A 24,299-nucleotide genomic window follows, 5' to 3' on the forward strand; every position below is an offset into this window, starting at 1 on the left:
ACCTGTATTATGATTGTAACTTTTGTAGCTTTAGATCTTAGCAAGAAACATTTTAAAAGGCATGGGATTATTGATAATTGAAAAACTATTTTAAAACTATCATAAATTATACATTAACAATCCTCGTAATAAAATCATTGAGAAATACAATGCCTTTCTAAAACCATATTTTGCAATGCACACATTGTGCGGATGTGTCATTGAACGCTATGCATACACATACAAAACTGCATAATAATAATAATAATAATAATAATAAGAAGAAGAAGAAGAAGAAGAAGTATTATTATTATTATTATAATATTATTATTATTATTATTATTATTATTATTATTATTATTATTATTAGTAGTAGTAGTATTATTATTATTATTATTAATGCTTCAGTGACACCAGAAAGTGGAATGCCGGAAATAGCGCTCAGCACATGTACTTTGTCTCACATAAACCGTACTGATGCAACGACCACGTTTGCTTACATCATTGACCGGTCTTCAAGAGCAAATTACACACATTGGAGCAACCAAAATGATTTCAACTACCTAAAATTTGAATTTCAGTCTATCTATGTAAAAGCATCGCTTTCAAACAGGCCCTTGTATGTACACGGTTCAGGATTCGGGATTGTTGATGGTACAGTCTTTGTAAATATCTCCAAGATTCCAAAATCAGGTAAGCGTGAGTTTGATGAAATGAATTTAGTGAAATATTACTTAATTTACTTTAACCGCAAATTTATGTATGAAAACGAGGAAACATGTCTTCGTGATCTTCAATCCTGATCGTGACTGATTGCATGGAAAATGCTGTGCAATGATTCTTTGAGTATCGGAGTCTTATATATATATCAAATCCGCGAAATGTGGAGAAGTAGTCAGAAAAGATGAAAAGAGAAAGACGCAATCGATACTTGTTAGTTGTACATTTATGTATCTCTTATTTTGTTGTATTTTATATAACTGAATTTGAATACAATTAATCCAATTTTGGTTATTTTTTAAAGTGATATCTGGTATTGCGTTTCATTCTCAGGATTTATTTTTGCAATGCTTTACTTAGTGGTTTCATTGCCTTTTCAACGTTAATATAGTTCAGTTTTGTGTAGTTTATACACAAGTATTACTGGAATGAGTATCTGTCTTGTTTCTTGAGGTCGAAAGTAAGGCATTTTAACATCAAACATTTTCAGACATAACGTTTCAAAACTTTTTTCTCATCGTTCTTTTCATCATGTGGCTATGTAAAATGCTACTTCATGGAACAAGCAGGAAAACATTACCGACTGAGATATATGTCCTTTAGAAGGGATATCTAGTTCAAATCGAGCTCTTCTTCATCTAGCAAATCCGCACTCTTTCTATCCTCTTAGTCCTAGATTATGACTATCATCTCGCATTGCTTACACTCAATGGACTGATGCGCTCCGGCGGAACATATTCATGTTTGTGTAGGACAGAGTGGCTACTCAGTATGACCAGAGAGGCGAAGTGCAAGTGGAGTACCGTGACAATCTTATCACTTACCACACTGAACTGACGGACAGTACATGCTGTATAGAATCGACCTTGGAACTTTAGATCCTTCACTTGTTTGAAAGGGATGTAGAGGAGGAGGAAGCAACTTACTTTTAACCACGCTGAAATATGAGATTCTTGGATTGAAACATCGTTGTCATCGGCGATCTTTATAATCTGAGTCAAGTATAGCAGGTGGAGATCGTATCATTTTTTTATGTCTGAAGGACAATTCACGTTCCAAGGGCTGATTAGCTCAATATATTTAACAACGGTCGGATAATTGTCAACGGCAAACTGTGACTTGAGTTCGGCCAGAGTCTTTCCAGCAAATAAAAAGTTCTTTTTCTCCAGTTGAGCGTCGATGATGTCACCATTTATGTTTAAGTGACTGCTGTAGTGGTCTGGAGGTAAATTCTATCCACTTAGTTCCTTGCTCAACCGGACACCCATCAACGGTAAACACAAGAATGGGTTTAACCAAGTGATCAATTCTATTCCTTTTAATGGTGTCGAAATCCTTGAGATTTCATCAATTTCACAAAATCTAGCCCATAACTGGATGCTCTCGACGACTAATTTCTTTATCAAATAGCCAACATCGTCTCGCTTTCCAAGACCGTTAGACTCATTCTGGCTTGTGTTGGGTATTTACAACCCAGTCATAATCAAGGAGACTGAGTCCGTTTTCACATGCATCAGTAACAGACTCTGCTTATTTGCAGACGTTAGACCGTGTGGAACAAAAGACTTACCCTCTTTACTTATAATAACACCTTGCATAGCCGTAGCATAAAAATAGCCCTTGCAAGTGCCTGATTGTGGCTGTACAAAACTTTATATTAATATTTCAAGCATGGTGATAGTCTCTTGTGTTATAACCAGTTTTACGGGAATCGTTTACGCGTGCCTTTGACCTTCCAATGACGATCGATCTGCGCTTCGGCAAAACAATGAAGATAAATTCTACTTCGACTGATGATAAAGCCATCCAGCTTCAACTGCTTAGTCAATTGATCAGATGTTTTAATGCTTCTGTAAACGTCACTCTTTCCTTCTGCATGAGAAGCTGATCCATTGATGCATAGCAGTGTCAGGAATAGCTTGAGTAGCAACGGATGGTCATTTTAAATTCAACCAGATCTGGTCTTGTCAGAATGTTGCGCAGTTCCGACACAACATGATTTTTATGATCTTATTTGATCATCATTCTTCCACATTAACTTGATTTCCAATTCAATCTTCCATGTTTTCTTTCAATTCTATATCATGTTCATCTGTATGTAATTTTCGTTTCTGTCATTCATACAATCCGACCAGCTCATAATTCAAGAAATCAATTTGCGACTGTGACTATAATTGGACTACAGCAAGTTATTTCGCACTGAATTGCAAGCATTAGGCGTGCAGTCAACATCAGAGGTAATCGCGCCATCGTTCAAACGGTTATCAAGCTAAGCAGAATCCTGAATTATTTTTAAACAGAACTTCTCGTTATGTGCTGTGCTCAAAATTTAAAAAGTGATCCTTTTTCATGGAAATCCCTCTCAACTCCTTTCAGAAACGGGCAGCTTTGACCGACAAAACCATGAGATCCTTGATTTCATTCCACGTCTTAAATGGTTATTCTTGGCAAACCTTTCTTACGACAGCACCTATGCAATAAAGAAAGGCTATGTAATTTATTTGTATCCATAATCAATTCACATTGAATTCTTATAATGGGTCATTTATGCAGACAAAATTCCACTATTACTTGCGAGCAGAGACAAACACTTTTCCTGACTGACTGATTGGATTTTATCTCATCATGGGAAGATGGTACATTTTCAGTTGTCAACGCGTGGTATAGACAATGAGTATTGTTCAGCAGCAAATCGATCAACCAATTAGCGCTTAAATACCAATGGTCGAGTGCCTCCGGTGCCGTGCACATATTCTGCGATACTGCGATAATACATAGTTTACATTTTTTCTGGTAGTTGGCGCTGGTGTTTTTTCTTTTTAATGACGTCACATTTTTTCAAGAATCCCTACACCCCATCGTTAACAATAGTAAACAAGTCTGATTCCCGTCAAACGGATGACTGACGTCATATATGGACTGCCACTAAACTACTACGGTTTCTCTAGAGCAAACATTGCATATGTATGTATGCATCTATGTGTGTTTATACAGATATTGGTATGAATTGCATACAGGTAAACGTGATGAAAATATTAGTTTTGTTTGTTTGTGAATGAATGGCACAAAAATGGTTTTCTTATCATTTTTCAGGTACTCAGATACGTGATATTGCTTTTACCAAGCAATACGATTGCCAGGGACTGTCCGATGTAACTCCAAAGGATATTGCTAATTGCACTATTATCGATGATTTTTTCTTCATTAACTTAGAACATGGCGACTGGTAATCTCTCTCTCTCTCTCTCTCTCTTTGTCTGATGTGTGTACATAGGAATAAAGTAAATGTATTTATCAAGTATCTATTTACTTACGTTTTTGGGGACCAATCATGAGGAAAATTACCTGTATGCAAAGAAAATATTTATGTCGGTAAGGAAATATCATCTGCAATCTGCAAAAATATCTTGAGAAGTTTAATTGTTTCATTAGCAAACAGACGTAGAATTTAACACATTACCATTAGTGCTGAGGTGTGTATAAGAGTATAACAACAACAAGGAGTACAGTAAGGGGGAAAGTAACAATCTGAGCAAACCGAATAATGCTGGAAAAAGATTTGTTGATGCAGGCCACATAAGAGACAATTGTATTGAATATTGAAAATAATGTTGTGTTCATATGATCTAACATGCATAAAGTTATTTACAAAATTACTTTAACATAGTATGTGATAAAGTACTTAGTTAAAATTCAGACCTGAATGTAAACTTGTAAACCATGAAACCAAAAAAATGTTTTCAAATATATACAAATAACAAAGGATACAAAGATATGAAATAAATGTGACGCTTAAATAATTTGTGTAGTACAAGTGTGAACACCTTCATCATGCAATGTTACTACTGAGAAATTCATCTAAAGCTTCAACAATTTCATGTTCATCTGATATTTACAAAATAATTACAACATAGGAAGCTATACGCCAAGGTAGTTGCTGGGGTGGTGGTGGAAATTGTACAAATTATGATAGCTAAATATACAACCCATATCTCCAAGAATTATTTTGCAAGTAACGCTAAGAATGCGGACCCATATATTCGTACACCATAATACTATATTCCATTGGCTAAACGGTGTCACGTGCCCCCATTCCGGGGTTTGGTTGGCCCAAGATGGTCTGTATTGCTTTGATTACAGTGCCCAACAAGACCCATTCACCCCTCATCACAAATATCCTTGCGCTAGCGCAAATAGTTTAACAGCTGAAAGACATGAACTCGTGTAGTAATGGAAACGTTTTACTTGGTGAGCTAACAGATCTAATGTCAAGAAGCGTTATTTACCATTTATGATGTATAGACACAATTACCACACCTATAGCTTTAAGACATTTGCTCCGTGTTAGATTCTACATTGGTCAGGCAATTTTTCAAAATGAAAAAATATAATTTACCAAATCGTGTTACTATGCTGCCATAAAGATTAAAATCATTCCATTTGCACTGATATGTCATACTTTTGTGCTAATTGGTTATGCAAAACTAGTTGATAAAGGTGGGTTTCCTCTCGTTTTATTACGTATTCATCCCCATTGATCCATTGTATATTTAAATTTATGTTTATTAAATTTAATAACGCAAAAAGCAGGCGAGTGTTTTTCACCTCTTCCAGACATGTTCCCAAAGAATTATCAACTTCATGAATGAAATAAATTTGTAACAAACTACATATAGTTTCTTAACTGAAATATCTGTCCATACATATGAATGTTAATTTAGAAAGTTGGTCTTAGTGCATTTGTGTAATTTTGTTCAATTTTGGTGCATGGGAGTTAGGATACATACAATGTTTACTATATATATATATATATATATATATATATATATATATATATATATATATATATATATATATATATATATATATATATATAATACTATCAAACAGGTTAGATAATTATTTTTGTTATATTAGATAAAGACTTTATTGTTCATAGAAACACATTCTGCTAATATCAAAAGGTACAATTCGGTTGTTTAAAAATATTTTAAACATCTACGTATAAATACTATTCATGTTTACATCATAATAGGTTTAATGTTGAGTTTACCGCAAAGAGTGGCGGCTACCGAGAACTCGTCAATACTTCTCCGCCGTACGGCGTCTGGAAGACCCAGATTTATTACGGTCAGACGGCCCGGAAAGAAGTGGAACTCAGGTTTGATTTTGAAGCGCCATTGCACTGCTCTGAGTCAGGCAACTCTGTAGCTTGCAGACCTATAGATACGCCTTTAAAAATCGAGAATGAATTTACCAAGGTAATAGTATATTTAATAGAAATATGTCAAATACCTTTACATTATATATAATGATTGCGGAACATTGAACTATATCACCAAGAGGGTTATGAGAGAGTAAAAATATAAAACAATCGACAAGGAAGGATAGAGAAGGTACAAGGGAATACAGTTAGAAGCTACGACGAAACGAGATCCTAACCCTAACATATGGTGAATAAAATCTCTGGTAATTATGGGAATACTGCGGGGGGGGGGGGGGGGGGCAGGCTAACACTGTTATCGTCTGCGCGTTTCACTCCAAAGGGAAGCTTCCAGTGTAAAAGACAACTATGCTTGCCAGTCATTTTCAATTCCTGGACAAGTCCATTTTCAGCGAAGTGCTGTAAGAAGGACTACACATCCATTTACATAGAAGGAAAATACTATGTTGTCTGCTTCCGATACTTACAATGTCAAATCAAGCAAAGGAAAATTGTGCCAACTACAAATTTGCCTTTCACATGGATTTCACAAGCGGTTTAATTTCTAGGTACATGTGGACAAAGATATAATTCTAAACCCTCAATATTATGGTAATTTTAGGAATTATACGGCAGTTACCGAATAGGATGAACTACGTCAGAATGTTGTCTGAGAAAAAGGCTCGTCCATAGTGTATGCAATATGGCGCCGTACTAGTATGGAAAAATCGTTAAGAATGAAAGGTGCGGAGGATGCTAGTGTTAGGGCCAGTCTAATCAATGTCATGTTAGAAATTATAAATCAGTGAATGAATTGACTAAGTTATGTGAACTTTGTATCCCATTAACGTTTTCCTTTACTGAAATATGTATGGGGTACAAACAAACAGGGAGGTATAGTCAGACTATATCGTTTGCTTTACTGCTTTTCAAAGAGCATAAGGTACAAGTACATTTTGTATCCAAAATTGGGGAAACAGTTACATCGATATTACCAGTAGCAACAATTCAATATATATATATAGTTGTCGGCTGATTTTGTTCCTGAATATAGCTTAGATAGTTGTAAACTCGAGTACAAGTATAAAAGTTTCTAGCTCATTTCAGTGAACGGGTCTGGCTAAAATAGTGCTCGGAATCGATGTTATTACATTCTCTAGCAGGGTTCGACTGCTTAGAAGGATATTTTAAAAGCTCAGAATATTTTCCTAACGTTGTTTCTTAGAACCACTCAATAAATTTGATGCAGATCCATACTTAACATAACATTCTATAAAATGATTTGTGTTTGTACCTGCAGCACATCATTCACTGATATATATATATATATATATATATATATATATATATATATATATATATATATATATATATATAAGATGTATAATAGGTAAACAACAATGTCGTAAAATATCAAAAAAGTTGTTTCTTTGCTATTGTGCAAAATAGCATACTGTAAATTTTGAGCGTTTTAAGTGTATTCTGACCGATATCGAAGCCGATTTGGATTCATTTTGCGGATGCAATTCTTTGTCATATCATACGATTATGATGTCGTTTCCTCCATCTAAAGATGGTAGTGAATTATTGTAAGATTACCAAATTTCTGGAGGAACATTGAATATATTTGCTGGGCAAGAATTGGCAGCTGTAATGGGCTAGTTGCTAGAAGATTAGTAATACACTGTGGTATATATTTCGATTATCACGGACAGTAAATCTTCAGTTTCAGCTTATTGAATATAATATAGGATCAGTCAGTGCTCGGAACGGATTTTGCAAAACGATCCCTCATTTGTTGGTGAAAAACATACTGTGATTAAAATCCGCCAAAAATCGACTCGTCAAATATGATGAAAAGAGTTACCAAACACGTCTGAAGGAGATTGTCACGTTGATGCAACATGGATTTAGTTTTTGAACCCGACGCAAGGGTTGATAATAAAGACTGGATCGGAGAGAACAAGCAGAGACCACAAATCGATCGTCGTAGTGAGACTACCAAAACAGTTTGTACTTGTCAATTTTCGATGAAAGGTATCCAGCCATGCATATACCTTTGTCTGCCTCTAATAGTGTCACTGAATGTTTTGTATCTCTGGAACGTCTTGCCAAAGGTCGTGGTGCACTACTGAATAACACTTCCGCGCGTCGGCACAAAAGGGTACCCGTGTATTAAATGACAACACACGGGCGCACAAATCTACGGTACTGAAGAATTTATGAAGGAGTACCTCATATACACTCTGTCATATCCTCCATACAGTCCTGATTTAGCTCCTTGTCAGTTTTGTCCGAATTCCATTATCTGCGATTGGGTGAGGGGCAAACAATTTGAAAACCACCATGCGATTGTAAATGCTATATTCCAGTGTATGAACGACATACAAAATGTGAGGGAAAACATGGTGTTTAACAATATATTAATCAACGTAAGCAATTGTGTTCAGGTGCATCGATATTACTTTGTGAAGATCCACTGGCGGAATGTTCACTAAGTAATGACTTAGATTTTGCAGCACACTAATATTCAAAATTCTTTTAAACAGCCTTCTTACATAAACACTGTGCGCAACGGATAATGATTTTACGGTATTGTCCATTCATATGTAATGCTATTCCGAACTAATACATTCCATATTGAGTTGTCGTGCCATCCTTGACTAATACAAATAATATTCTGTGACTACGTTTATATGCATATAATAGATGCACTTGCCTCAATATCACCAACATAATTCTTAATGTAAGTTTCGAATTTTGATATTGAATTAAACAATTTTAAATCCGTCTGAAATTTCAGCCAATAAAATCGCTATAGTCTAACTTAAAATTAAATTAAAGTTGTGTTGGTGCAACCAAGTTTGTAAACAATTGGTGGCACAATTTCAGAAATGAGAAAACGCTTAAACTATTAAAGTTTCGACAATGTTATGTTTGTTTTAATTTGTACTGGTTGTTGGCTTTTTTCTCTATGACTATGTACTATATATATATATAAGTATTTTGTAAGTGATCGTAGAGCAAAATAAAGTTAATGGTCTGCCTGACCAATGACACATATTTGTAAACAACATAGTACATTGCTAATATTTCTCCATGATTTTAGACTAAATATTCAATTCATTATTAATGGAGGTAAACTTGGTTATTTGAATCTGAATCTATGAATTAGCTTTCTGCTTGCAAATTCCTAAAATTGTAGACAACTTTGAATGGTTTGAAGAAGCATACATCCTGGTCATAATAGTGTGTCTAACCTTTTTATAATAATGATGTTTGCTTGAAAATTGCTTATTCGTAGACTAAACATGAGGATTGAAATCAGTCTTGTTGTTGTTTTCAGTTTTTGGACTGGGTGGATTTATTTATTTAAACTATTCACTGGAAATACAAAATGTTCATCAATATTTCATGGACTAAGTCATTAATCTGGAATTTTAGTGAATTCACTCAAGGACATCATGGGTTTTATTTTTGTGATATGTCAAAATACCGTTTACCACATCACCATATTCCAAGATATTGGTACACCAGCACACTCGAGACTAAAAGCTCACCAACACATTCATTATTGTAATTTATTTGGAACTAAATTGAAACTCTAAACATTTGGACTTCTGATATAACATTTAACACTTATCAGAATTTAATTCTCAATACTGATGCTCATTTTAAATTTTTACTTTGTTTTCAAATCATTTTTGTTTTGTTGATTTTACAAAACTCGTTGGTTCCGCTCGTTTTTCTACTTAGTTTAAGACCAATGAATCGTAACAGTATATGCATGTATGTATGTATGTATGTATGTATGTATGTATGTATGTATGTATGTATGCATTTAGGTAGGTATGTATGTATGTATGCATGTATGTATGTATATATGTATGTATGTATGTATGTATTTATGTATGTATGTCTGTATGTGTGTATGAATATATGTATGTATATATGTATGAATGTATATATGTATGTATGTATGTATGTATGTATGTTTGTATGTATGTATGTATGTATGTATGTATGTGTATGAATATATGTATGTATGTATGTATGGATGGATGGATGGATGGATGGATGTATGTATGTTTGTATGTATGTATGTATGTATGTTTTTATGTATGTATGTATGTATGTATGTATGTAGGCGTTCATGCATGCATGTATATATGTTTGTTGTACAGTTTAAGGACACCTAAGCACAACTTTAACTAAACGGTGATAACGCAAGTAAAATTAGTGGCTTTTTAAATGAATTCAACACACGTTTAGGAAGACAGACCCTTCCAAATAAATGTTAAACGAAGAAAAAGCCAAATACGAAACGCATATATCTTACGATTCTGTAAAATATATGAAAAATCAAACAAAACGTAATACATGTAAGCTGCTTTATCTGGGTTTGTTCATTACAGTATATACGAATATGAGTAGGCAATCAACAGTGATTGAACATCTGCCTCTATTCACATTTGTTTTGGAGAAAAACGTCTGGGCCCTTGAGTGCATAACGGGTCAATCACCTGCTTATAAAATCAACAAGCTGATCAGTACATTCTGGAGTCATTGTCAAGTTAAGATCTAACTTATGACCTGCATAACCTAAGCTAGAGTTTCTGATCTGCTTCTGTATGGCGATGATTTTCACTGACAATATGCTGTCCCGAGGTAAAATCATTTCCTGTATAGGGCGTTTAGAAAGGATGTTACTTATGCTAACTCTGAAACGTGTATCGTTCACAAAATTAGATACATTGTTTTGTAGGCGGCACATAGACATTCCTGAAAAGGCCGGTCATGATGCCATACTTCCATGACTTGTCATAAGCTTCTTGCAAGTCGATTAAGACACAATTGCAAGTTATTTCTTTATGAAGGCATCTCTGATAAATGTTGTTTCTGAGTAGATTGTCTATTGTCCTTCCCTGACATCTGAATTCATCCTTAATATCTGATAGAGACTTACTGGACTTGAGATACTATTGTAATGTTGCATGTATCACCCGCTCCATGATTTTGCAAATACATCTTATTTAATGCTATGGAACGTTTGTTGCAATGGATGACAATGTCATTGTATAGGTTTATTTACAAGCATCTATGTTGCATCTCGAAGGCGCCAGGTCTTCAACTTATATATAAAGTGTTTGACAGTGTGCATAAAACTGTGCCAGGCAACGGACATTTTTTTCAGGTTTTTGACATGGCAGAATTTGGCAGAATGCTTTTATTATGCGGTGGATTTAAAAAATGTTTATGCCAATGTATACCAGGATTAATCCTAACTTTTTTGACCATTTCGTCAGATTTTCTTAAATGATATGTACAGCAGCTTTTATTTTTACAAATAAAGTTTCGTACCTATTCGTTACTGTTTAAATAAAGGCGCTATAATCTAGTCTCGATACATAATATATTGTTTCCATGTGATGTATTTAATTGTATGTCATGACGAAATTTAGCTCGTTATATATAAAACCTATTAATATTCTAATTCTTGGATTACATTTTGTATTGAGGAACCATATTCCGTTCCCAAAATGACGTCATTTGCATCCATCATCTAACCATGGCTTTTGATGCATTTATGAATCCCTTAAGGTTTTATTATTGTTTCAACATTAACATCCTGGAGCACGAAAGAAAAAGGGGTATAAGATGTACCATACTGTCAAACCGATTAGCTATCACATTTGTCTCAGGGGCGAAATAAACTGATTCCCAATCAGCTTTGTTTCTTTAATTCCTCGAGCTTTGAGAATAATCATTTCGGAAGGGTATTGGAGCCTGCGTATGTAAATGTACTCAAACTACATACAAGGAACCACATTTATTTGGCCGAAGCAGCCATTTGACAAAAAGGTGCACTAATAACATTTTTGTTACGTCAGTTTTAGTTGGCGACAAAGATGTCAGTACGGTCATCTTTACAGTTGTAAATATTTACCGGCAACCAATTGCAAAACATCTGGTCTAGCGTAACTCTTAGTAGGATAAAAGGCAGAGTATTTGCACTGATGCGGTTCGTCAAGAACATTAATAGCGAGTGTTTCGTGTAATATTTAGCTCTATCCAAAGCACATATATGTTCAACAGAGGTGTAAGGGATGGAATTTGTGATTGCATTTATCTACCCAGCTTAGACAAAGGAATGGCTCTGAAAAATGTACACACGATCACTACTAGATCATGCAGATCATCTTATATTCTCCTCCTCTTGACATCAATTGACCTACCAGACTTCCTGAAACAAAATCCTCTTTCGCTCTGCAGTTCAACCGTTCTTTCTTAAATAGATTATCTCGTTCAATTATCCTTGCCTCTGACATTTCTAATACTTCCTTTCTTTCCTAACCAAGCAATTAATTTTACATGGCGGAGCCTTCAAGCGCTTTGGAAAGCTATCACTGTTGATGCGATTGCAACTGATACCAACGTTTTACTTACTCAATGATTGCACAAAAATTAAATGTGTACCTATTTCAAAAATAAATTACGTCATTGAAAGATATTCAGTTTTGAATGCAGTATTAGTGGTGCTAGTAGAATCAATTGTTATTTGGTGTTGTTGATACAGATTTGTTCGGTAAATTAATTATATATAATTCCAATTTGTTTAAAATGCTCTTAAAATAATGCTCTGACAATAAATAATAGTATATAGCCATATTAAACGTCACCTTGCTAATATTATTAGATTGAACGAATGTGCACATGAATGCTATTTGCACGCAAAACAATTTTTGACGCTTGTTATTTGTATGATTCGATGGATTATATTTGGTCCAAATATTTACATTGCCATTGAATTTAAATATTCATATTTACAACTTTTGTGCCATGTTTGGTGTAGGTAGACCCAGAGGTTTAGGAAGAGAAAAAAATACTAACAGAGAGACAGACGAGCGGCAGGACGGACTGTCAGAAGATATAAAAACAGTAATAATAGCATAACACTGATTTCATACTTCATGTACAGATAAAATATGTGAACCATTAAATACAATCCCAAATATCTTTTGTTATTCTGTATAATCAGGCATAAACCGGACTAAGTACGAATTAGTAACATGTGATACTTAATAGATATTCCAAACCCCCATTAGGCTCAGGTCAAATAGCATAGCGTGTTACATGAATTCAATTATTATACCTGTTTCCATTTTAAAACATCAGACCAAATAAGAGAGAACATTTTAAAACTGAGCGTGAATTGGTCTTAATTACTACAAGATCATTATTTGCGAAGAAAACCAAATGAAGTTTTATGAGAACAAAAGCATTGTCCTCTACTTGCTCAAACATGTGGAACGTTGAGTACAGTTAAGAAATAAAATACTATTAACTACTTCAACTATTTATTTATCCTATTAATGTTTACTTGGAATTTCCTTTGTTTCTTCAAATTTCAATTGTAGCTCGCTATCAACATTTCTTGGGCCGGTTGGGTAGACGATCTCTCGGGAATGGAACGCTATCATTTGGAAGCCTTTAAGCTTGCTCCAGATACGTATGGCAACCTCGAAGAAATCTCACCCCTAAATCCTGTCTATTACAAAGATTTCAACCATACCCATGAGAACGTTTACCGTCACTGCTTTACTCCTAAAGAAGATGGCATGTACTCTGTCCTACTTGAAGCTGCGGACAAGGCAAATAATTCAAAAATAACTCGACGTCTTGTCCTCTATAGCCCCACTTCTAACATCAGTCTGAATGACAACGATGACAGTAAAATATTCGTGTCCACGGCCCTTCGGGAAACTGGATATATATGGCAGACGGCAAAGAACGGAACAATGCTTGAAATTACCGTAGAGTGGGCATATCATTTTGTAAATAAATTCATCGAAGATGGGAATTTATTGAATACAGTTAAACCATATCCCATCCAGTTTTGGGACATTCAGAAATACAATATTCTGCACAGTTTGAAGTAAGTTCTTGCATAACAGAGATTATGGGGCATTATATCCAGCGTATCTAAATTAATATAAATATATATATCTAATTACCTGCCTATATACCCAAACATGTATCTATCTAGCAAGTCAGATAGTTTTAAAGTCCGTTTGTCATTGAGTCTGTTGTACTTGCCACCCTCCTGGCTGCCGACGAGTGATACTCTCTACCTGTCAAATTTTCAAAATTGAATTCCTTCTTATAAGGTAGGTAACATAAATCTTTGCATGAAATCGTCAGCTGCAAATCTTTGCATTTATATTGAAAGAGGATAGCATCAAAAGTAATAGCATGACAAAATATCATTAGATGGTAACACTCAAGTGTGCTAAACAACAGCTTCTCAAAACTATCGAGGGCATATATAGTTCCACCATAGAGTTAGGCTAAAAAAAGTACTTTTAAAATCTTGAAAATTTAAAGGTCATATTTATAGTATTCAATATTTCACAATTGATAATGTTAAATATGTATTATAACTTGATAGTAAATATTGTGCTCTGTTAAATCAAGGTATGTGACAAAGGGTTTTGATGATGTCGAAGGTGCTAGAACAACAAGAGCAAAGCCCAACAAACATGGAATAGTCCGATTTGAGGCAGTAAAGAAATTTTCAGACGATGCCGATTTGCCAGTTAATGGTTGGTTCGACATAGACAATTTAGCTGAGAAGTTCTCGTTCAATGTCACACTCGGTGACGAAAAGACAGTGAGAATTTGGGTCAGCGCACATGACATACTTGGCAATACCATCGTGGATGGAACTGAAGTGAACTTTGATGCCACTGGGCCAATTGTTAACAATGGATCTGTTTATTTGTTGCGAAATCAAGTGAATGGGACATATACATACACGTCGAGGTACGAAAATGTTAGCTTTCAATAATTGTTCCGAACATGTGTCAGATTCTAGTTCAGTTCTCAACGTTACTCCTTCGATTTGTTCACTGTTGATTGAGCTTATACCTGTTTCAAACTTCAGCCTCATACTATTTTCTGCAATTAAATGGATAGTTACGTGAAGGTAAAATTATATTTGTATGACAACCTAAAATGCCCTATCCTTGATAGGTAACAACAAAATCAGCTTTTATCTCAATGGACTATCGTTTAACGAACAAACAAAATAATTTAGCCTACTTTCTTATTTATTAATGAAAGATGAAGCGCTTGCTTTTGGAATATTTTACTAAAAGAAGAATGATGTAGCGAATAAAATCAGTACAAAACACCTTAACAATGATGATTTGCAAATTAGCTATGGAATACATTAGTTAGTCTGCATGTTTTAGTTTTCACTAACGTTATTTCCTTACCAGCAACACTCACATTTTACTGCATGAAGGTTTTCTGCACATTTCAGAAATGCATGAAAATTTTGCATATTATGCGGTTCACACATAAACGTACGCATATATATATATATATATATATATATATATATATATATATATATATATATATATATATATATATATATATATATATATATATATATACATACATACGCACGTATGCACACACATACATATATCCATACATATATGTATATACGAATGCTCGCACGCACATACACACACACACACACACACACACATATATATATATATATATATATATATATATATATATATATATATATATATATATATATGGTAGAAATATGACGTAGGTTTCCAACACTGACACTGATTAGTCCTGCTATTTTTGGTTGAAGAATAGTATTTGTTTATTTATGAATTTATTTCTTTATCAGATTAATTTTTCAAGCTGGCGATAATGACAGCGGGTTGCACAAAGTTACGTTTACTTTGACAAGAGATGATACGGGAGAAGTAATATATGTCTGGAAGCTCTAAAAATGTGAGAGTGTAAACGTAATACACCAAACACACACACACACACACACACAGACAGATATATATATATATATATATATATATATATATATATATATATATATATATATATATATATATATATATATATATATATATATATATATATATATATATATATATATATATAGATCGTTGCATTTGCTTATATTTAAACATAAATTATTATTTGTTGTCAGTAATTTGTCATTGAATAATGCATCGGACATGAATGTAAACTCTCTTAGTGCACATCTGACCCATATCCTGACGTAATCCAGCGCTTCCATTATGGCGAATCACATCATCTAAATTACATTCTTCAATCCCTGTTATTGAGTTATTTTAGTACTTGCATGCAGGTATATTTATACTTATGGCTTCCTATAACCTTGTCCAGAGATTCAGAAATTGTGCTGGTGAAGTGAGACGTACACACCCGTATATTAATGTGTGTTTCGTGTGTGGCAATTAAAGTGAGGCTCGCATCCAAAAAAGTTTTTTTTTGTTGAAATGATCTTAATTTGTCTTAATCTTTAGGTGCTTCCATATTGAAATATATAACTATAACATCTTGAGATTAATTAATAACGTATATGTGTGGTTGGAACCGGAGTCAAATAAGCCACGAATTGCCAGCGATTTTGTAGTCGGTTTTAGTAGAACTTTGAATATTGCAATTAATGTGAATGCACACTGTTAGCTACAGTTTTCTTTTGTAGCAGCGTTTAAAAGGTTTCAAGACAAAATGCAGCTGTAGACATGGAATGAAATAGTAAATCGAGCTTCCTGAAGAACAGAGACTAAGTGTTCGAGTAAATTATGGCGGAGTTATTGAAGTTTTGCCGTGTACCATGTTTTGCAGATAACTGGGTCTTGCAGAAGTGATCTGGAATGTGTGTGTGTTCGAGAGACATGTTTTCTTTTCAATCAAACCTTAGACCTTGATAACTGCTGGTTCATGACGGCCAAAGAAGAACTTGACGACGTCAGTGTCACTGTAGACGTCATTGTGTACAATCAAGCATTGCTGTCAAACATCTTCTCTATAAAGGTAGTATGATGTTCGTTATCCCATGTAAAACTGCCCATAGTTTGTATTTCGTTCCTATTGGAACCATTTGGGTGAATTGTATAGTATAAAGAGCCACACATAATGAAACTATGATGATAAAGATTGCATATTTACGTTTTCGTCTTCTTAGGTCATTGACAACTGTCGGGTTTTCCAAAATAAATATTTATTTCATCCGGACATGTCTACAAATAGGATAACAATCAAATTATACATGAAGCAAGCAGTGAAATATTAAGCATCGTCATCATGACTCAAGTTATTTTAGTAAGTTATGATAAAACACACACTGATGCTACTATAATTTACCGAATCGATAACGTTAGCGTACAACAGAATGTCTTATTGTTTCATCTAAAACCTGGCATGATTTTCTTTCTTATTCAGATGGACAGATTGGATACGTTGAAAGGCTTAGAAAAATGTAAGTATAAAATAGTATATATATATATATATATATATATATATATATATATATATATATATATATATATATATATATATATATATATTAGGAATTGTTTATGCAAGCTAAGTTCTTGGAACGTTGAGCAAGAATGCACATCTTGTGTTTATGCTTTCGTTATATCTTTCTGCATCCTTACTAGTATGTTTTTACTGTGAGCTAGATGACCTAAGATGTTTGACAAATAACGTCGAGTTGATGAAACTGCTTACCTGAGTCATGGTCACATATGACAATGTAAAACGTCTTCAGCTTTGAGGTAAATTTTCAAGTACCGGACCTGTAAAAGATAAGGACAACATGAAAAACATGATGTTAATAAAACGTGTACAATTGTAACTTGCAGATTCTGGTCCTACAAATATCCATGTGGCAAAGAATCTAGCAGATGGAGTTCGATTGGAGTGGGATCTACCCGAGGCTGAATCCTGCTACGGAAGGACGGACATCGTAATCGTTCTGTACATGCATGGTAGCACACCTAAACTCTACCCCGTGCGCGGGACCTCCAACTATTTGGACATTATTGGACTTAACCGAGAACACAACTACCAACTTGCTTTGAGCGTTCACTATGGTAATCACAGTTTGGCCAATATGTTATACAACTTTAAGACAGGTAAGTTCTGTTAAAAACTACGTAAAAATCAGTGTTCTTAGATGAAATATTTCTGCAACAAACTAGAAAAATCATGGAATTTTAAATTCACGAAATACAGTACCATAAATGTGTTTTTATTGACTTAAAACCTCTACATTTTTAAATTATGAAAACCACACAGATATCTCTTTGTGACACTTTTTTATTCAGTATTTGATTGAGACAAGAAGTTCCATGTAATGCGCTGAAGTTCCATGTCAATTTACCCTGAATCTGCGGGGGAAATAATTAAATTATAGGTGTGTCTTTCTTTGGCCCGTATTACAATGATGATCCAGCCAGGATCACGCTTCACTTTGATCGGTCCTTGAGCTTTTGGGTAAATTTTGCTGCCACAGGATATCATTCTTCCAACCATATAAACAAGTGGAAACGTATTGAATTCTAAAATGGGAAGAAATAGGATTCAAAAGTGGTAAGGTATTAGATATAGAAGAAGAAAGAAAATTTTGTGTTTTGTATCATATTTGGTATATATATATATATATATATATATATATATATATATATATATATATATATATATATGTATCTGTGTGTGTGTCTGTGTGTGTGATATATATGTGTGTATGTATGTGTTTGTTTTAAAATATCCAACAGTACGGAAGTGAAATCAAGTACAAATGAAAATACACTCACAGTATTGTGAATTTAATTTCAAGTAATCCTAGACTTCCTATTACAAGAACAAGAATTCACAATGTTGCAAACAAAGTCCAAAAGTCTTGAATTTCCTGATATTCAAATAGTCTTGAAGGTCCATATATTCCAATGATGTAATCTAGATTGTCTCTGAGTGGATTCATATATATATAATTTAACTGAATGTCTACTAGAATTAAATCTGGTTCTGCAACACAATTCTAAACTCATTACAAAGAGACTGGTCTTAGACATGAATGGAATGACATGTTTAACGAGCGCATTATATATATATATATATATATATATATATATATATATATATATATATATATATATATATATATATATATATATATATATATATGCATATAATTAAATTGAACTACGACACAAAGTTTTATACATTCCATTGGGAAAATCAGTTTAATTCTAAACACGTCCTAAACTCCAACTCAAACTTTAGAAAACTTCTTGTTTAAAACTTACAATAATGAAGAAAGTCAGATAAGGAAGAACTCGATTCACAACCCTCGATCACGGACAAAAGTCAAGAAAACAATGTAAGTTAAGTATACATAACAACACACACACACACACACACACAAATACACACACATACACACACACACACACACACATATATATATGCATACATAACCTGTGCGGTTGATACCTAGATATGTTTGACGTTAATTATTCAGTCCTGTCAAACAATGTCAAACATCTATCTGGATATTTTTGCTTATTTCTGTCCAAGGTTTGATATGCAAAATGTTTAAGTTAGTATTCACATGTTCCATTTTTACTTTTTTCTTTACCTCTTGTGTCATGGTCTATGGCAACGAAGTATACACACAGTTCATTCTGCATCCATAGAAAGTCTTTGCGTAAGTTAAACCATTAGGTCATGTTGAACGGTGAAATGTAAGGAATAATCAGCTGAAATCTTAAATACGAGTCATTGATCAATATCATTAAAATAACCAAACTAATATGATCGATGAATTCAATACCCATATTGATGTTTATTAATGAACATCGGAGTAATCCTGGGATTCTACTTAAATTATGTACATTCATTCTCCTGAATGTTTTGTTCTAGTTAGAGTACATGTTAAGGAATTTCTAATTATGTTTTTACTTTGCAAGTAGTTGTTCGATTATAGAATTCTTAATCTTTGATTTGTTAAAATAACATGCTTTCAAAATACAATTTCAGCTAATTGTTTATAATGTGCAAACATGTATATATTTATGTCATATATGCACAGCTTTGCTTAGTTAAATTAAACCACACAACTTACCATTCCATAGTGCAGGCTATATATGGGACATTTTTCTCTATTCTAGACGATCGAACGTTTTTGCACGAGAGACTTATTATATTTGCATATGTTAGTTATACATTGGATTTTGTTTTCTCGTGTACATGCTTTTTTTAGTATACGTGTTTCAAGTATACGAGACATGGTACCACGCTTTTTGTACCATCGCCATGTAGTATATTTTAATTTATTTATTGACACGAGCTTTTCCGGATCTCAGACTATACATTCGATCTGTTGTGATGTATCTTATATTAGACAATACGGTGGTTCTGTATTCATGCTGAAATGTGTTTCTCTGCGAGCAAGATTTGATCAGCAAACGTCTTGTGGAAATGCTACATCTCAGCCTTTCCGACAGGAATGTTACTAAAATCATAATAGTTACTGTCTGATAATATACCAAGTGACTATATTTGGTATGGTGCGATGCACATATTGTTCTGATCGATATACTGCGCTGTCGTTTTTGGCTTTCTGGTTGTTTTCAGATTATGCTGAAGTAGCTCTGCACTTTAAAATTCCATGTATTGCTAGTAGGAAGATTTCAATATGACGACATCTGATTAGGGAAATATTGTGCATAATTGCAGTCCTAATCTAGGAATGTCTTTAACTTACTATGCACGTGGGCAAAAGTCTATATGAAAAACACCTTATGCAGTTCCGCAATAAACAGTAATGTATGTCTTGTTTCTGTACATTTAAAATGAGAATCAAGCATTACGAAGCTGTCGTAAGTATAGGTGGTATAACAAGCCGACACACTGACTGAACACACAGCATTGACTCTTTTGCTGATGCGTCATTTGTTAATGGTCTGTTGAGGTTAGTACGGCCGTTTAATTTAGTGTGCTATTACATTCCTTGATATAGTTAGTGTGATAATCGTCAGTGCACGAGTGACGATTGTACTGTTCTCAAATGTACTGGATTTATTGATGAGCCAGTCCAGAAATAAGCATATAAATTGAGACCGTGCTAAATTAGAACGCATCTATGTGAACTTTTGTTGGCGTCGTTTATTCAAAGAAAAGGTATGTATTGATTTAAATTCAAAAGTGTGCTAGATAATACTGATATGTATAGTACTGACAACATTCACTCATAATGTCACGAAACTAATATCCTATTTTAGAAGATTGTTTCTTGAATAAACATGAAGCATTGTGCAATATACAACAGTGTAGATAAAGTGTTCAAATTAATATCCGCACTGTGTGCTAACATATATCGTTAGGGTAAATTTAGCACAGTGCACACATAATCCATCATGATCGATGTCACTTATGATTTGTAGGTTCATTCAATAAGAGTTATCTTTTCTCCTATGCTGGGGGCTCTTTAAGGTGTATTGGCTTTACAAGTATGTTCATGTTACAAAGTGCAGGCAGTTCTGACCGATAGAGTTAAGTCAAAACGAGACATCGTACATTGATAGAAGTTAATCCAAAGAAAGTCAAACTCTTCTAGGTGTTTTATTGCAGCCGTTTCTATCCCACGAATTATGCCAAAATTAAAAATAAATAACATACGAGCTCTGTATTATTTTACTTGTTTACTGGTTGTTTTTTGGGTTTTGTAAATCGCGACCCGAAAATGTGTGATTGTTTATTAAATCATGAAGGACTGTTACTTCGAATTTTTACCTACGCTTTGCCATTTTTCCCTGAGTATAGGAAGTTGCATTAGATATGAACACCGAGAACATACTCAGAGAGCCACATATATTTTAAATGATGGTCTTTAGTCCTTAAGATAAGTTAAATTGAAAACGGTTTTACCGTTCTCATCAACGACATTTTAAAAAATTATATATGTAAAGAGCATGTACTAGAAAGATATCATGGTTCTCTTAGACCTTTGCCTTGATAATATGACAGTGCAGTATCAACGTGGCCATTGATTTTTTAAAAACTGTATCTGAATATCTCGAGATAAGAAGTTGTACATAATTTGACTTACATCTCTCTGTTTGTCTGTCTATCTAACTCCAGTCACGCAGTAAGTATAAGGTCTCCAAAGTAAACTATCAGTTTAAATTTAAATAGATGAAATGAGCATTCATGAAATTCATCTCAATCTTCTGATGGCACAGACAATAAATGGAGATGAATGTTCCTATGTCGCTAAATGCTATATCATAGGAGAAAATTATTTAAAGAATTATTTTACACCGTACCAATTATATATATATATATATATATATATATATATATATATATATATATATATATATATATATATATATATATATATATATATATATATATATATATATATATATATGTGTGTGTGTGTGTGTGTGTGTGTGTGTGTAGATAGCTAGGTAAATAGATATGGAGATTAAGCGCTGCTGCCTCTTATCGGACAAAGAGGACAAGGTTTATACTTTCTGACGTACAATCTTCGATGACAATTGCTTTTCTCGCTCAAGATGACCCAACTAGCTTAGTAATTTGAGTTCATATACCAGGGAAACACAGATTCTGCTATATGCCATTATTCAATTAAAACAAAGAAGATATATTGATGAAGGAATCGGAAATTGACTTATAGCGTACACACTACCCTTTGTCAAGTTTTAAATCCGAAGGAAATATGACCTTTTCTTTTCTATTTCAGCTATGTGGATTACTAATTTCCTTTTACATGTAACAAACAATACAATCTTCACAGTTAAATATTGTTACATGATTTAACTTATCCCTTGTGTCGCTTAATTTTGTGTTCTATGTGCGATTGACAAATATAATGGAAATTTGTATGGTCCTTTTTGTATTCCATGTTATTTCAGAACCTTTCGGAGAAAATTATCTTTGTATCTCTAGAAATGTTGATCCAGTGATAGGTGATGAGGTGCATATTAACTAAAATACATTTCCACTGCTACTAGATGAATCGATAGAGAGATCGATAGTGACTAATGTTTTTCAATTAGTGTAACCTTGCTGCCGGATACAATTGGGGCAAAAAATAATAACAAAGTGTATAATTTAGGATTATAACTTCCAAATCTAAATTATTTCATTTGAAATAAACTTATAATGCATGATTTATAACCATGGTGAAAAACCAATCACTGAAGTATTAAAGTTGTTTTAATGGAAAGTATAAAGTGTTTTTGTTCTGATTCATTTTGACAATATCCAACAATCCTTGAGATGGTCTTTATTTACGCAAGTATTATATTTTTACACACAGTACACGTAGTTTCAGTAACATAATGTCATTTTTGTGCAAATATTTTAATAAAAGTACGCAAATATACGATTAGAATCCTTTGATCCAAGAGCTTTAGTGCAACTAATCATGTAGCGGCACAGTGATAGTTGGTGGTACAGATAGTTTCAGCCTATTCATTATATCTTATTTCTTACATTTCACAAACTATTCGCCATGAATGCAGTTAACATTTTTAACTTGGAATTGTTTATAAACTATACCTATCGTGAATGCATGCCAGTGTGTGTTTGTATCTTCTACTGTATAGAAACAAAGCACAGGAATGTTTCACATATCTTCCTCCTTGCTTTCTCAGTATTCCTTATATACTTTCATATTTTCAGAAACTATTGAGGAACCAAGAATAAAAGATTTGTCTGGCAAACAATCAAATATTATTGTGTTATTGTGCCAGCTAAGTATGGATGCACACGGTTCTACATTGTGGTTGAAAAATGCATCTCGCATTGTACCAGATAAGAAATATATAACCTTCAATACAACGTTAACGATTTCCAATATAGAGGAGACTGACCAGTACGATAGCTTTTCCTGTGCGAACGACTTGGATATTATTCGAAGTAAATCATACAGGATACGAATAGGTGAGCAAATGCAGCATCAACCTTACTTCAGATGAGCAGGCTCTTTCGGGGTTGACATTTAATGTTTATTCTCTCTCTCTCTCTCTCTCTCTTTATATATATATATATATATATATATATATATATATATATATATATATATATATATATATATATATATATATACATACATGCATATACATGGGTGTATGTGTGCTACATATATGTATGATTCGGGCTCTTCATGTCCGGCTCGAATACCGTTTGTGAGTCAAACAAAGACTGATGTGCAACTAATAATAAAAATAGCTTAAATATTAGCATAGAAATGTCTTAGCTTGTGTCTGCCAGAAACAGTTATTCTACATTAGGATGAATATTAATATATCTTAGAGATCTAAGTATTCGGATCTGAAATAGTTTCAAGAGTTACAAAAGTCTGACCCAAAATAATTGGTCACCCCAACTTGTGATTTCAGCTGTTAGATCATGATTGAAATGAGATACATTCTTAATATATATATATGTATGTATGTATGTATATATATATATATATATATATATATATATATATATA

General features: G+C 33.5%; 1 protein-coding gene across 1 annotated transcript; it reads left to right on the forward strand.

The window, feature by feature from the left end:
- The first annotated feature begins 404 nt into the window (after positions 1-404).
- On the forward strand, positions 405-21,320 carry LOC149778566 (uncharacterized). The gene is made up of 9 exons (XM_089938361.1): positions 405-765; positions 3,793-3,925; positions 5,735-5,960; positions 13,321-13,838; positions 14,378-14,725; positions 15,621-15,699; positions 17,204-17,240; positions 17,629-17,901; positions 21,214-21,320. The coding sequence occupies exons 1-9, from the start codon at positions 405-407 to the stop codon at positions 21,318-21,320; spliced, it is 2,082 nt and encodes a 693-aa protein (XP_089794487.1).
- Positions 21,321-24,299: the final 2,979 nt, after the last annotated feature.

This window comes from Sinohyriopsis cumingii, chromosome 17 (genome assembly GCF_028554795.1).
Source record: "Sinohyriopsis cumingii isolate HCF-2022 chromosome 17, ASM2855479v2, whole genome shotgun sequence".
NCBI classification, from domain to species: domain Eukaryota; kingdom Metazoa; phylum Mollusca; class Bivalvia; order Unionida; family Unionidae; genus Sinohyriopsis; species Sinohyriopsis cumingii.

Bases quoted from the DNA above. Each gene is read 5' to 3' on its own strand.
- LOC149778566 (XM_089938361.1), top strand. From the start codon at position 405: ATGCCGGAAATAGCGCTCAGCACATGTACTTTGTCTCACATAAACCGT. The intron at 14,726-15,620 runs GTACGAAAATGT...TTTCTTTATCAG, and splicing joins ACATATACATACACGTCGAG to ATTAATTTTTCAAGCTGGCG. The intron at 17,902-21,213 runs GTAAGTTCTGTT...TATGATTTGTAG, and splicing joins GTTATACAACTTTAAGACAG to GTTCATTCAATAAGAGTTAT.